The sequence below is a fragment of the Schistocerca cancellata genome, chromosome 8 (assembly GCF_023864275.1).
Source record: "Schistocerca cancellata isolate TAMUIC-IGC-003103 chromosome 8, iqSchCanc2.1, whole genome shotgun sequence".
NCBI classification, from domain to species: Eukaryota; Metazoa; Arthropoda; class Insecta; order Orthoptera; family Acrididae; genus Schistocerca; species Schistocerca cancellata.
The window spans coordinates 343,487,331-343,500,372 of record NC_064633.1 but is presented as its reverse complement, the minus strand read 5'-3'; the positions used below and the strand labels follow the sequence as shown (position 1 = coordinate 343,500,372).

The window sequence follows — 13,042 nt, the reverse complement described above, 5'->3', positions numbered from 1 at the left end:
TACAAAAGACCGGACACGGTTCTTAATAGTGTGCGTGATCGTCACGGACAGCACGTATGCTCTGCACCGTGCCTACATGTTGGTAATAAGGTCGATAAGAAGTTGCTGGGCGTTCTTTTGCACCACCAGCGCGGTTGAGAACTGCTGGACGGTCATTGGTACATGTAGACTGCTACAACCCGTCTGTCCAACGCACTCAACTCGTGCTTCATGGAATTGAGGTAGGGGGATGGAGAAGGCCAATCCATTTACCGAAATTCTGTAGTTCCAAGAACTCATCTACTTGCGCTGTTCGATGCGATCGAGGATTTTCACCCACAAAAATAAAGTCAGTGTTGAATGCACCTCTGAAAATAGGCACGTGGGGAAGGAGCGCGACAATAACATTGACCTTAGAGGGTACCGTGTTTAAAGGTTTGGAAACCAGCACGCCCATGCAGCATTATGCCTCTCTACAGTATGACACCTGGACCATCAAAATGCTCATGTTTGACAATGTTCCTGTGTGCATTATGTGCTGCCACCTCTTCCCATATGAGGGTACGTCCAGTAGTAATCAAACACGTTGGTGGAGGAATGCAGTCCCGTACCACAAAGACTCCTTAGCAACTTGGTACGTTACAGTACATGCATTACCATCCACGATGATCACTCAACGCTATTAAGCACTATGGCCCACCATTTTTAATGTCCAGAGTACCATCATGAATAGCGGGAATGTTGATATAATTATTGTCTTTGAATAAAGCATCGTTTCTCTTCGTCTCGTTAGGTATTTCTGTCAATTACCTTCTGTACTTCACTGTAGTAGTTCTATGTACAGTCCAAGTTGCACTGAGCTATATTACTTGGCAGTGACGCATTATGAGAAAGTCACTTTTATCCTTAAATTTTGTACACCAATGTGTTATTGACTATTTAGTTTTCCTTCCTCCGTTCATCTGCAACACGAGTGCCGTTTGTACCATTTTGGGGTGTGGAGATGGAAGGTGGAGGTTGTTTTCGTGAAACGTCGGCTACGCCGTCCTCTCCATAGTTTGTAGCCGACACTTCAGCACTCCAGCACGCTGCTAGCCACCAGTGTCCACTGGACACGTGTATACGCGTCGCCAGTCAGGACTTCCTCGTGTAGAGATGATGACACGATTGTCCAGCAATCACTGGAAACAGTTACGCCCACAGAAAATCTGGGAGTATGTGGATTAAAGCGGAACAACCATGCAAAACAATCAGGAAAGGTAGATACCAGAGTGAGAGTAATTGGAAAACTCTTCAGGAAGTACAGTCCACCCACGAAATTGGTAACTTTCACAACGGTCGTTCGACCAATAATTTAATATCGCTCGGCAGTCTTAGACAGTGATATTACAGGGACTGGAAAAGAGCCAAAGAACAGCACCACGTTTTGCCAAGAGTCAGTGTAGTGAGCGTCATAATGACAATAAGATGTTCATCCAGCTCCAGAGACGGTGCTGCATGCGAAATATTAAACAGCATGGTGCCATCTACTATTAAAATTCCGAGAGGGTACGTCCGTTGTCTACTGAGAAGCCAAAACTAGGCCAAACTACTGATGTATACTACTGATGAAATCTTCTCGGGCTTCCAGCCGGGTATCTGCGTCGAAAATCCGCGACGTTTCGATGAGTGGACACTTCGCCAGAAGATGATGGGATCGACACTCATCGAAACGTCGCGATTTTCGTGCAGATACCCGGATTGACGCCCGAGAAGATTTCATCAAAGTTTGTAGATTTGCACCACTCGACTAGGCTGGAGCGTGGGAAGATTTTATTAAAACCTGGTTGCTTGCATGACGGCCTCGAAAGTATTAACCTCTCTCTCTTTTTTTCATTAGCGTACCTCTTGGCTGACACCGGTTTCGATGTCTGGCTGGGGAATGGCCGCGGTAACGTCTACTCTAGGCACCACGTCCGACTGAACACCAAACATTCCAAATTCTGGAAATTCAGGTAAGTATGGTGCATAGCCATTGGGCTAGATACTAAGGAAAATCTAATCATAACTGATTGAGTTACAGACTTCTGCCTAACAAGAAGGTGGACGCCCCCCCCCCCCCCCCCCTTTTCATTATGGCATCATAGCACGCCGTGAAACACCGAACTTTTTGGGGAACTGTCGTCATTGATGACTGCTCAATCACCACCCGCAACTCCTTTTTTGCTGGAAATGCACTCTTTCTCGATGATGAACCAGATATGTTCAATAAGACTGAGATCAGTTGACCTGGGATGCCATCCAAGTCATGAGGTAATCCTCTCAAACGGTTTGAAACAATTCAGAAGTGGTGAGGTGATGCAGTATCTTGGATAGCGGAGTGTGCTCTGTTTTGAAACAACGTGCTATTTCAAAACCGTGTGCTTGTCTAGAAACAGAATCCAGAACCTCGCAGGATTTTCGTTGTACTTGTACCGTCTGCATCTACATCTACATGACTAAACTGCACTCTTAAGTGTCTGGCAGAGAATGAGTGTTCCACTCTCGTACAGCACGTGGGAAAAATTAACATCTAAATCTTTACAGGTGAACTCTGATTTCTGTTATTTTTATTATGATGGCCATTTGCTCCTACGGAGGTGGAAATCAACGCAATACACACATCAAAAAAGGTTTTGCGTCACCCCAGTTCCCAGAGCCCCTGAAGATAGATGTTGACTGTGGGTATTATATCACAGTCACAGTCCCTTTGGCTGTTCAAAGATGACACTTAAACCCGCCTATAGGACGGAGGGGCTCCGACAGCCCATCAGTTCCAGTCATTCCACCAGGAAGCAGCTACACGGCTCGTGTTGTCTGAAGTTCACCCAAGCCTAGACGGTCAATACCGCGGTTCGATCACGTCCGCATTGTTACTTTGTACCAGGAAGAGCTCTCAACAAGGGAAGTGTCCAGACAACTCGGAGTGAACCAAGGCGATGTTGTTCGGAAGTGGAGGAGATACAGAGAGACAGGAACTGCCGATAAGATGCCTCGCTCAGGCCGCCAAAGGGCTACTACTGCAGTGGATGACCACTACCTAAGCATTATGGCTTGGAGGAACCCTGACAGCACCGCCACTATGTTCAATAATGCTTTTCGTGCAGCCGCAGAACGTCGTGTTACGGCTCAAACTGTGCGCAGTAGGTTGCATTTTGTATTTCTTCTCTCCCGGCGTCCATGGCGAGGTCCATCTTTGCAACCACGACACCACGCAGTGCGGTGCAGATGGGTCCAACAACATACCGAATGGACCGCTCGGGATTGGCATGACGTTCTCTTCACCGATGAGTGTCCCATATGCCTTCAACCAGACAATCGCCGGAGACGTGTTTGGGGGCAACCCGGTCAGACTGAACACCTTAGACACACTGTCCAGCGGGTACAGCAAGGTGGAGGTTCCCTGCTGTTTTGGGATGGCATTATGTGGGGCCGACGTACGCCGCTGTGGTCATGGAAAGCGCTGTAACGGCTGTACGATAGGTGAATGCCATACTCCGACCTACAGTGCAACCGTATTGGCGGCATATTGACGAGGCATTGGTCTTCATGGACCACAATTTGCGTCCCCATCGTGCACATCTTGCATATTCATGATGTAAGACGAAACATACCACAGGTGGAGGAGGTTATGTGGATTCGTAGAGCATAAGACTCGAAATTGGCAGCATAGTCTTACCAAAACCGGTCATAGAAATAAACGCTTCACTAGTCATCTTGGGTTTTTGAAGTTCTTCTTCTGAATTTAGTGTTATTCTAACCTCTGTCTTTTGTGACACGCGGCTATTAGAGATGAACCTGCGGAGTGGCGGCTTTTTTTCTCCGTAAGTAGGGAGCGATTCTGAGTGGTACGGTATCTCACTGGCTGTAGATGCCCAACACTCATTTAACGATGCGCTGTGGCCTGTCTACTTGCTTTTGCAGTTCGCAGCAGCCGACGGCGAACCCTGTCATCAACAGGTTGTATCCACAGTAGTGGACTCTGTTGACAGTAGTTTTCTCCCAACACAAGTAGACTACTCTGGTATCCCGTTGACAGGGCGGTAATGAAAAACTCAATGCCTTTGCGACTTCACAAACGGTGCGTCCGCCTTCTTCTTTCACTTTCCATGGATTTCGACTGGTTTGGTTCGTTTTGCCAGTATTTCCTCTCCGTGGCAACGTCTTCGTCTCAGAGCGCACTTGCCCCCTGCTACAGCAATCATTTCTTTTATGTATTCCAATCACTGTCTTCACCTACAGGTTTTACCCTCTACAGCTCCCTCTATTTCTATGGAAATTATTCCCTCGTGTCTTTACATACGTCCTATCATCCGAACCCTTCTTTTTGTCTGTGTTTTCCATACGTCCCATGTGTCCCTTTACCGTGAGAGAATAATACAGGGTCATCTAGTTATGCTGTTCAATGTGAAGTCTATTCATAGCTATGTTAATTAAGAGATATCGGTATCACCCTCCCCTTTTCAAATAGAAGGATAGCACTTTCTGCTGCTAACGTTGTAGCTGTAAGGGATGTGAATTTAACGACGTTCGTTCTTTAAAATCCTATTAGTAGTTCTGGAATATACACAGTATCTAAAACTTAAAATTTATCTGTTTCTACATGAGACCAATTTCTGTCCTATGCGAGAATTCGTGATTTCAAAGTCCAATAAGGAAAACATTGACGTCAGATAACGAGGAAACTGAATTATACACAGCCACGATACCTTTTAGGGACACACAGGAACTGCAGCTCTCATTCTGTCGTGTGTCGAATGCCATTCAGTGTGAAAAAATAAATGTATTTCACTAACAATAGAAATTAGATATGCTATGGAGGGATCGCTTTTCTCTCATCTCCCGATATGAGTGCTGACAAAGCCAAGTTCGTCGAGCGCCGAACACTGAATCAACGGCTATAACAAGAACGGCAAAGTCCATCTACAATACGACTGATAGCAGTTCACACAGAAAATATATGGCCAGGGATCTATTCAGTGCAGGTGCACACCAGGCTGTAACTCTTACGGGAATCGGCGAAATGCCGCGAGTAACGAGGATAATGGGCAAGCGACATTACATCAGTAGTATGGGGATAAGTTGAGAATTTGCGTCTGACGGGAGGCGTGCTACCGTAGTCCGTGCAGTTGCCATGGCCACTGTGTCTGGATGGCATAGAGGTCAAAACATCTGCCCAGTGAGCAGGAAATCCGAGTTCGAATCTCGGTCCGGCAACTTTTCCCATTGATATAAATCAATGCCCACTCGCAGCCAAAGTCTGTAACTCCTTTATGCCTTTTATCATAATTGCTTGCCTTCTACATCTACATCCATACTCTGCAAGCTACCTGACGGTGTGTGGCGGAGGGTACCTTGAGTACCTCTATCGGTTCTCCCTTCAATTCCAGTCCCGTATTGTTCGTGGAAAGAAGGATTGTCGGTATGCCTCTGTGTGGGCTCTAATCTCTCTGATTTTATCCTCGTGGTCTCTTCGCGAGATACACGTAGGAAGGAGCAATATACTGCTTGACTCCTCGGTATAGGTATGTTCTCGAAACTTCAACAAAAGACCGTACCGAGCTACTGCAGAGTCTTCCACTGGAGTTTATCTAACATCTCCGTAACGCTTTCGCGATTACTAAATGATCCTGTAACGAAGCGCGCTGCTCTCCGTTGGATCTTCTCTATCTCTTCTATCAACCCTATCTGGTACGGATCCCACACTGCTGAGCAGTATTCAAGCAGTGGGCGAACAAGTGTACTGTAACCTACTTCCTTTGTTTTCGGATTGTATTTCCTTAGGATTCTTCCAATGAATCTCAGTCTGGCATCTGCTTTACCGACGATCAACTTTATATGATCATTCCATTTTAAATCACTCCTAATGCGTACTTCCAGATAATTTATGGAATTAACTGCTTCCAGTTGCTGACCTGCTATATTGTAGCTAAATGATAAGGGATCTTTCTTTCTATGTATTCGCAGCACATTACACTTGTCTATATTGAGATTCAATTGCCATTCCCTGCACCACGCGTCAATTCGTTGCAGATCCTCCTGCATTTCAGTAAAATTTTCCTTACAACCTCTCGATATACCACAGCATCATCCGCAAAAAGCCTCGGTGAACAAGGTCGTTTATGTATATTGTTAATAGCAACGGTCCTACGACACTCCCCTGCGGCACACCTGAAATCACTCTTACTTCGGAAGACTTCTCTCCATTGAGAATGACATGCTGCGGTCTGTTATCTAGGAACTATTCAATCCAATCACACAATTGGTCTGATAGTCCATATGCTCTTACTCTGTTCATTAAATGACTGTGGGGAACTGTATCGAACGCCTTGCGGAAGTCAAGAAACACGGCATCTACCTGGGAACCCGTGTCTATGACCCTCTGAGTCTCGTGGACGAATAGCGCGAGCTGGGTTTCACACGATCATCTTTTTCGAAACCCATGCTGAGTCCTACAAGGTAGATTTCTAGTCTCCAGAAAAATCATTATAATACGTGTTCCAAAATTCTACAACTGATAGACGTTAGAGATATAGGTCTATAGTTCGGTACATCTGTTCGACGTCGCTTCTTGAAAACGGGATGACCTGTGCCCTTTTCAAATCCTTTGGAACGCTACGCTCTTCTCGAGACCTACGGTACACCGCTGCAAGAAGGGGGGCAAGTTCCTTAGCGTACTCTGTGTAAAATCGAACTGGTATCCCATCAGGTCCAGCGGCTTTTCCTCTTTTGAGCGATTTTAATTGTTTCTCTATCCCTCTGTCGTCTATTTCGATATCTACCATTTTGTCATCTGTGCGACAATCTAGAGAAGGAACTACAGTGCAGGCTGCTGCGAGTGGCTCCGGTCATGCGATGTGCCGCGCACACTCCTGGTGAACTGTAGCACCTCTGAGCCACCATCGGTATCGACCGTCACCAGAGTTGTTAAAAATTAGGAGGAAACTACATTTACAAATCATAAAAATATAAATGTAAGAAATATGCATTATTAAACCACTCCGAGTCCGTACTGGCTAATGTGAGTTGAATATCAGAGGCCGTGAGTGTAAGCGTTTGGTGCGGGATTATTAGAATTTATGTGAGTTGTCCTCACTTCACTGAAGAAACCTTATGGCTAAATGATACGCACAATTTCTTACCGATGTGCTACCGGCTGTTCTGGGAGAAGTACCACTTTAAATACGTAGATGTATTGCTGGACTGCTCGCTATTCGAGTGTGGCTGTGAAAACGCTCATCCAGTTCGTCGCTGGACAGGACATGAAGGGGTTATTAGTTAGCCAGCACGTTAGCTTGATTTGACATTACTTTACTTTTATATCTGGGGTAAACTTAGAGATGAAATTTATGCACAAGTTCCAACGACCCAAAATCATTCAAAACCTCTCATTTTTGCTGCATATCCAGTAATATCTCTTCAGTCTGTCCAAAGTCTGCATAAGTCAGCAATAGGTTTCATGTTCAAAACAGATAATTTCTAACTTATAATTATTTTAAATGCTACAAATCTAGTAATCAGGTTTTTAAGAGTTTAATAATATTGAATTAATCTCCTTTAGAACTGAGATATCAGTAGCAGAAATAACTATATTTCTGTAATTCTTCATGCTTTCCCGGCGATCTGTTGACATCTTGGATATTCGGGATTCCCGCATATCCAAGATGTCAACTATATTTCTGTTTGATAAAGCGAAGTTGATATTAATATGTCTGTAATTAATATCGCTATGACAAGAGTCTAAATTTTTATCGAGGACATTTCCACAACTAATTTGGGTGTAAGCAGAATCACGATATATTAAACGATTTAGGAAGTATCTGAGATGAACAGAAAAGCTGCATCATCCTGTATATTTCCACATCCAACGTATCATCACACTTAGTAGCCAATGCTGCACGTCACTGTCACAGCATGATGAACTGTTCCATTTTATGGTGACAAGAGCTTCTGTCTCCAACAGTAAAATAGTCTTTAATTCAGCAAATGGTAATATAAGCATAACAACTAACGTGTGCTGATTTCTCACTGACACTGGTGAAGCTCTGGTCTCGACATAGATGTCATTGTTATTATTTTAAAGGCTATAGCACACTAGATACCTGACCATAGTAGGCTTATAGCTTACGAGATCAACGTATTCATCAGTACTGACTCTCTTAACTGTTCCGAATACTGGTTGCCAACATAAGGCGCTTAAAACTTTCTAGATAGGCCCAGCAACGAGTATCTGAAACACATTCCATGAAAGGATGGAGACATATTTGCCATATTTAATGTACAATTCTCATTTTTCTAACATGCTAAATTTTTGGACAATGAGATATATTTCTTTCTGGCTTTCTAGATATTTTTTCTTTCTATCTCATGAGTTCATAATCACTTTCTACTCGCAAATGGTTCAGGACTGGCACATGCTATATTATGTCGTAACTGTTTGATAAATAAGTTAGTTTCACTTTTAGTTACTTTGGTACTCACGAAGTTCATTTTCTATTTGCATTCTTCTGGAACAATATTTTCAGGACAAACATATTAGCTGTGTCATTTCTGCCATCGTACACATTGATTTTCGCAGTAAAGTCGTTATTTAGTTTGTATTTTCATTCTTCCTGACACCTACGATTTCCATCTCACTGTCGTTCATTAGTTTCTGCAACTCTTTATAGAGGTCATGTTACCATTCCATCAGAATGCGAGCATTTTGGTGAAACAACATAAATTTCGGTGAAATGTGTCTTTTTTTTAATTTTTAAGGCAAATTTTTCTGTTCAATCGGTGATTTCTACAATATCTACTATGACTATGTTTTAATTTTCTTATTTTCATTACAGCCTACGATTTATCTATTTGCTCTGTTACTCTGTAAGTGCCGGCCGGAGTGGCCGAGCGGTTCCAGGCGCTACAGTCTGGAACTGCGCGATCGCTACTGTCGCAGGTTCGAATCCTGCCTCGGGCATGGATGTGTGTGACGTCCTTAGGTTACTTAGGTTTAAGTAGTTCTTAGTTCTAGGGGGCTGATGCCCTAAACAGTTAAGTCCCATAGTGCTCAGAGCCATTTGAACCATTTTTTGAACTCTGTAGTTAAATATTCAACCAATCGCGACAGAATATCGAAGTTCCAGCATCTTGCACATGGCGGTCATCATCAAAAATAGTTGTGCTCACTGCTGAGCGTCGTGACGCTATGCAACAAGCGCCTCCATCCTGGACGCTTACCTGTGTCTCTTACAGCCTGCTGAAGAGGTAATCCAGAGATCTTCTTGATTTGGTCAGTCCATGTGTTCCCTCCTATTTCCGTTGGTCTCCTGCCCCATTTCTCTCTTCTGTGAGTATTTTATCCAGATTTTTTCCATCTGTTATACGGCCAAGGAAGTGAAGAATGTGTTGGTTGACACTAGAAGAGAGGCGCTTGGAGATACTGAGTAATTCAATAATGGACATACACTACTGGAAATTGAAATAAGAACACCGTGAATTCATTGTCCCAGGAAGGGGAAACTTTATTGACACATTCCTGGGGTCAGATACATCACATGATCACACTGACAGAACCACAGGCACATAGACACAGGCAACAGAGCATGCACAATGTCGGCACTAGTACAGTGTATATCCACCTTTCGCAGCAATGCAGGCTGCTATTCTCCCATGGAGACGATCGTAGAGATGCTGGATGTAGTCCTGTGGAACGGCTTGCCATGCCATTTCCACCTGGCGCCTCAGTTGGACCAGCGTTCGTGCTGGACGTGCAGACCGCGTGAGACGACGCTTCATCCAGTCCCAAACATGCTCAATGGGGGACAGATCCGGAGATCTTGCTGGCCAGGGTAGTTGACTTACACCTTCTAGAGCACGTTGGGTGGCACGGGATACATGCGGACGTGCATTGTCCTGTTGGAACAGCAAGTTCCCTTGCCGGTCTAGGAATGGTAGAACGATGGGTTCGATGACGGTTTGGATGTACCGTGCACTATTCAGTGCCCCTCGACGATCACCAGTGGTGTACGGCCAGTGTAGGAGATCGCTCCCCATACCATGATGCCGGGTGTTGGCCCTGTGTGCCTCGGTCGTATGCAGTCCTGATTGTGGCGCTCACCTGCACGGCGCCAAACACGCATACGACCATCATTGGCACCAAGGCAGAAGCGACTCTCATCGCTGAAGACGACACGTCTCCATTCGTCCCTCCATTCACGCCTGTCGCGACACCACTGGAGGCGGGCTGCACGATGTTGGGGCGTGAGCGGAAGACGGCCTAACGGTGTGCGGGACCGTAGCCCAGCTTCATGGAGACGGTTGTGAATGGTCCTCGCCGATACCCCAGGAGCAACAGTGTCCCTAATTTGCTGGGAAGTGGCGGTGCGGTCCCCTACGGCACTGCGTAGGATCCTACGGTCTTGGCGTGCATCCGTGCGTCGCTGCGGTCCGATCCCAGGTCGACGGGCACGTGCACCTTCCGCCGACCACTGGCGACAACATCGATGTGCTGTGGAGACCTCACGCCCCACGTGTTGAGCAATTCGGCGGTACGTCCACCCGGCCTCCCGCATGCCCACTATACGCCCTCGCTCAAAGTCCGTCAACTGCACATACGGTTCACGTCCACGCTGTCGTGGCATGCTACCAGTGTTAAAGACTGCGATGGAGCTCCGTATGCCACGGCAAACTGGCTGACACTGACGGCGGCGGTGCACAAATGCTGCGCAGCTAGCGCCATTCGACGGCCAACACCGCGGTTCCTGGTGTGTCCGCTGTGCCGTGCGTGTGATCATTGCTTGTACAGCCCTCTCGCAGTGTCCGGAGCAAGTATGGTGGGTCTGACACACCGGTGTCAATGTGTTCTTTTTTCCATTTCCAGGAGTGTATGTTTTTTCTTTCCGTCCATCTTATGAGCAGCATCCTACGCCAGCTACTAAGCTCAAACGCATTGATGCGTTGTTTATCTCTGGCTTTTAGGGCCAATGTCTCATACCCATGAAAGAAGACGAAAAACACGAGTGTTTCAACAAGCTGGAACTTTGTGGTGTTCGTTATTTCTGTGTTCTGCCAGATCTTCGTGAGCTTCTTCATAGCCACTAGCCCTGTCATGATCCGCCTTATCTCATCTTCACAGCTCCCCGTGCCACAAGATAGAAGAAAGAATGCACTCCTTTCACTTCCTTTTATCGACCTGTGAATTGAACCTGTACTTATCAATCAGTTATCATGAGTTTGGACTTGCTGAGATTGAGGTTCAGTCCATATGATAGACTAAGGTATTTTACCTTTGTTAATAGCTCAGCTAGTTCCTCTTCGCTGATAGCTAAAATCACGGTGTCATAAGCAAATCGAAGGATTTTAATAATTTTATCACCAATGGAGACGCCTTTAGTCCAAACGTTAAGAGCGTTGCTAATGACATGTTCTGCATAGATGTTGACAGTTGGGGGTGTAGAACACAACCCTATCTGACACCTTTTGATATACTGAAGAAATCAAACTTATCAGCACTTGTCTTCACAGCTGCGAAGGTGGTTATGGAGTAGACTTCTGATCAATGCTGTCAAGTGTGGTTGAACACCGAAGTCTGCAAGCACTTGCCCCAACTTCTCCCAGACAACAGTCAAAACCTTTCCAATAGTCAAGAAAGTAGATAAAGACAGATTTATTTATCGAGAACCTGTTGTTGTGTTTATTTTCCTTCGGCAAAACCTGCTTGTTTTATGGATATGTGAAGCTGAAAGTTTGGCTTCAAACGCTGGTTCAAGATGTAGAGCAAATGTTACTTGCGTTGGGTATGAGAGCAATGGTTAGGTGGTTGGAGAAGTTTATGATTGACCCTTTCTTGTGCAAGAGGATGAAGAGAGACCAGTCTTTCGGCCACTCCCCAGTTTGCAATAGTCTAGTACACATTGAATACAGCACATCGACACCTTCCTCACCTATCTGCCTGATCATCTCACCAGATATATTGTCTAGACCAGGGGCTTTATAGTTGCATTGCGTTCTCTATTTCTCTGCGTAAGATTGCATGCTCCGGTGTAAGCTTCTCAACTGCTTGATGTTTAGTACTCTTGTTAACCCGAGAATGCAACTTTTCACAGTACTGTTTCCACCTCGCAACAGCTTGTTCCTTGTCTCCGATGGGGTTGCACGTGGCGGAAGGGATTTCAAAATCCCTGCCTTGGATGCATTACAGTCCGCTCGAGCCTGAAGCTTGTGGTTAGATACCTGAAGAGTGTTAAATCTCAACAGAGCTGTGTTCACAGCAGTCTCATCCCAGGCCCGAGCGATTCTGCCTTAAGAGCCTGAGATCGAATGCCAGCAGAGACCTAACATCAGTTATGTCATTTAGGGGTTAGTCAGCCTTTATTTAGTCCAGAGGATAACAGACTTCGAAGCAGCGCGCTTTTTGGCCACCTTTTTTGTTCTGCATAAAACGGACCATAAATATTGTTACCATATGGGATGTAATACCAGTAGTTGTATGGTGCGAACTTTCGAGATCTGTACTACTTGATTAGCTTAATAATTATTATAATGTAATCTATTACTACTCACTTCTTAGTAGATCAACCCTTGCGAAAATGAACATTTTACAGATACCAAATTGCTAGCATTTTGTTACATACAAAAGAAGCACATTTTACTGCCCTTTGCTTTGCCAGATATTCTGAAAGTTGTTAATTGCTTGTTGTTTAGAGATATTAAACTATAGATCATAACTGTAACGCGCTAATAGAAATGTTCTCTGCTCTGATCGGTTACAGCTGGCACGAGCAGGGGGTGTATGACATCCCAGCTGTGATCGATCACATCTTATACACAACGGGACATCGAGACCTCTTCTACATGGGCCATTCCATGGGCACCACCATGTTCTTCGTCATGACGTCCGAGAAGCCTGAGTACAACAAAAAGATCAGGGCTGCATTCCTCATGGCACCGGTGGCCTATATGCGCCACATCACCAGTCCATTCCTGAAGCTGTTTTCAGAGTTTGAAGGACCGTTGACGGTGAGCATCCAGACTTATTTCTGTGGGTAAGGTTCAATTCAGGATT

General features: G+C 45.2%; 1 protein-coding gene across 1 annotated transcript in view; it reads left to right on the top strand.

Moving 5' to 3' along the window:
- Positions 1 to 13,042, top strand: part of LOC126095563 (lipase 3-like) — a 69,432-nt gene that overhangs the window by 21,737 nt on the left and 34,653 nt on the right. Inside the window, exons 3-4 of the mRNA XM_049910341.1 lie at positions 1,859 to 1,973; positions 12,750 to 12,996. Of these exons, the coding sequence (XP_049766298.1) occupies positions 1,859 to 1,973; positions 12,750 to 12,996 (362 nt within the window). The remainder of the gene's footprint in view (positions 1 to 1,858; positions 1,974 to 12,749; positions 12,997 to 13,042) is intronic.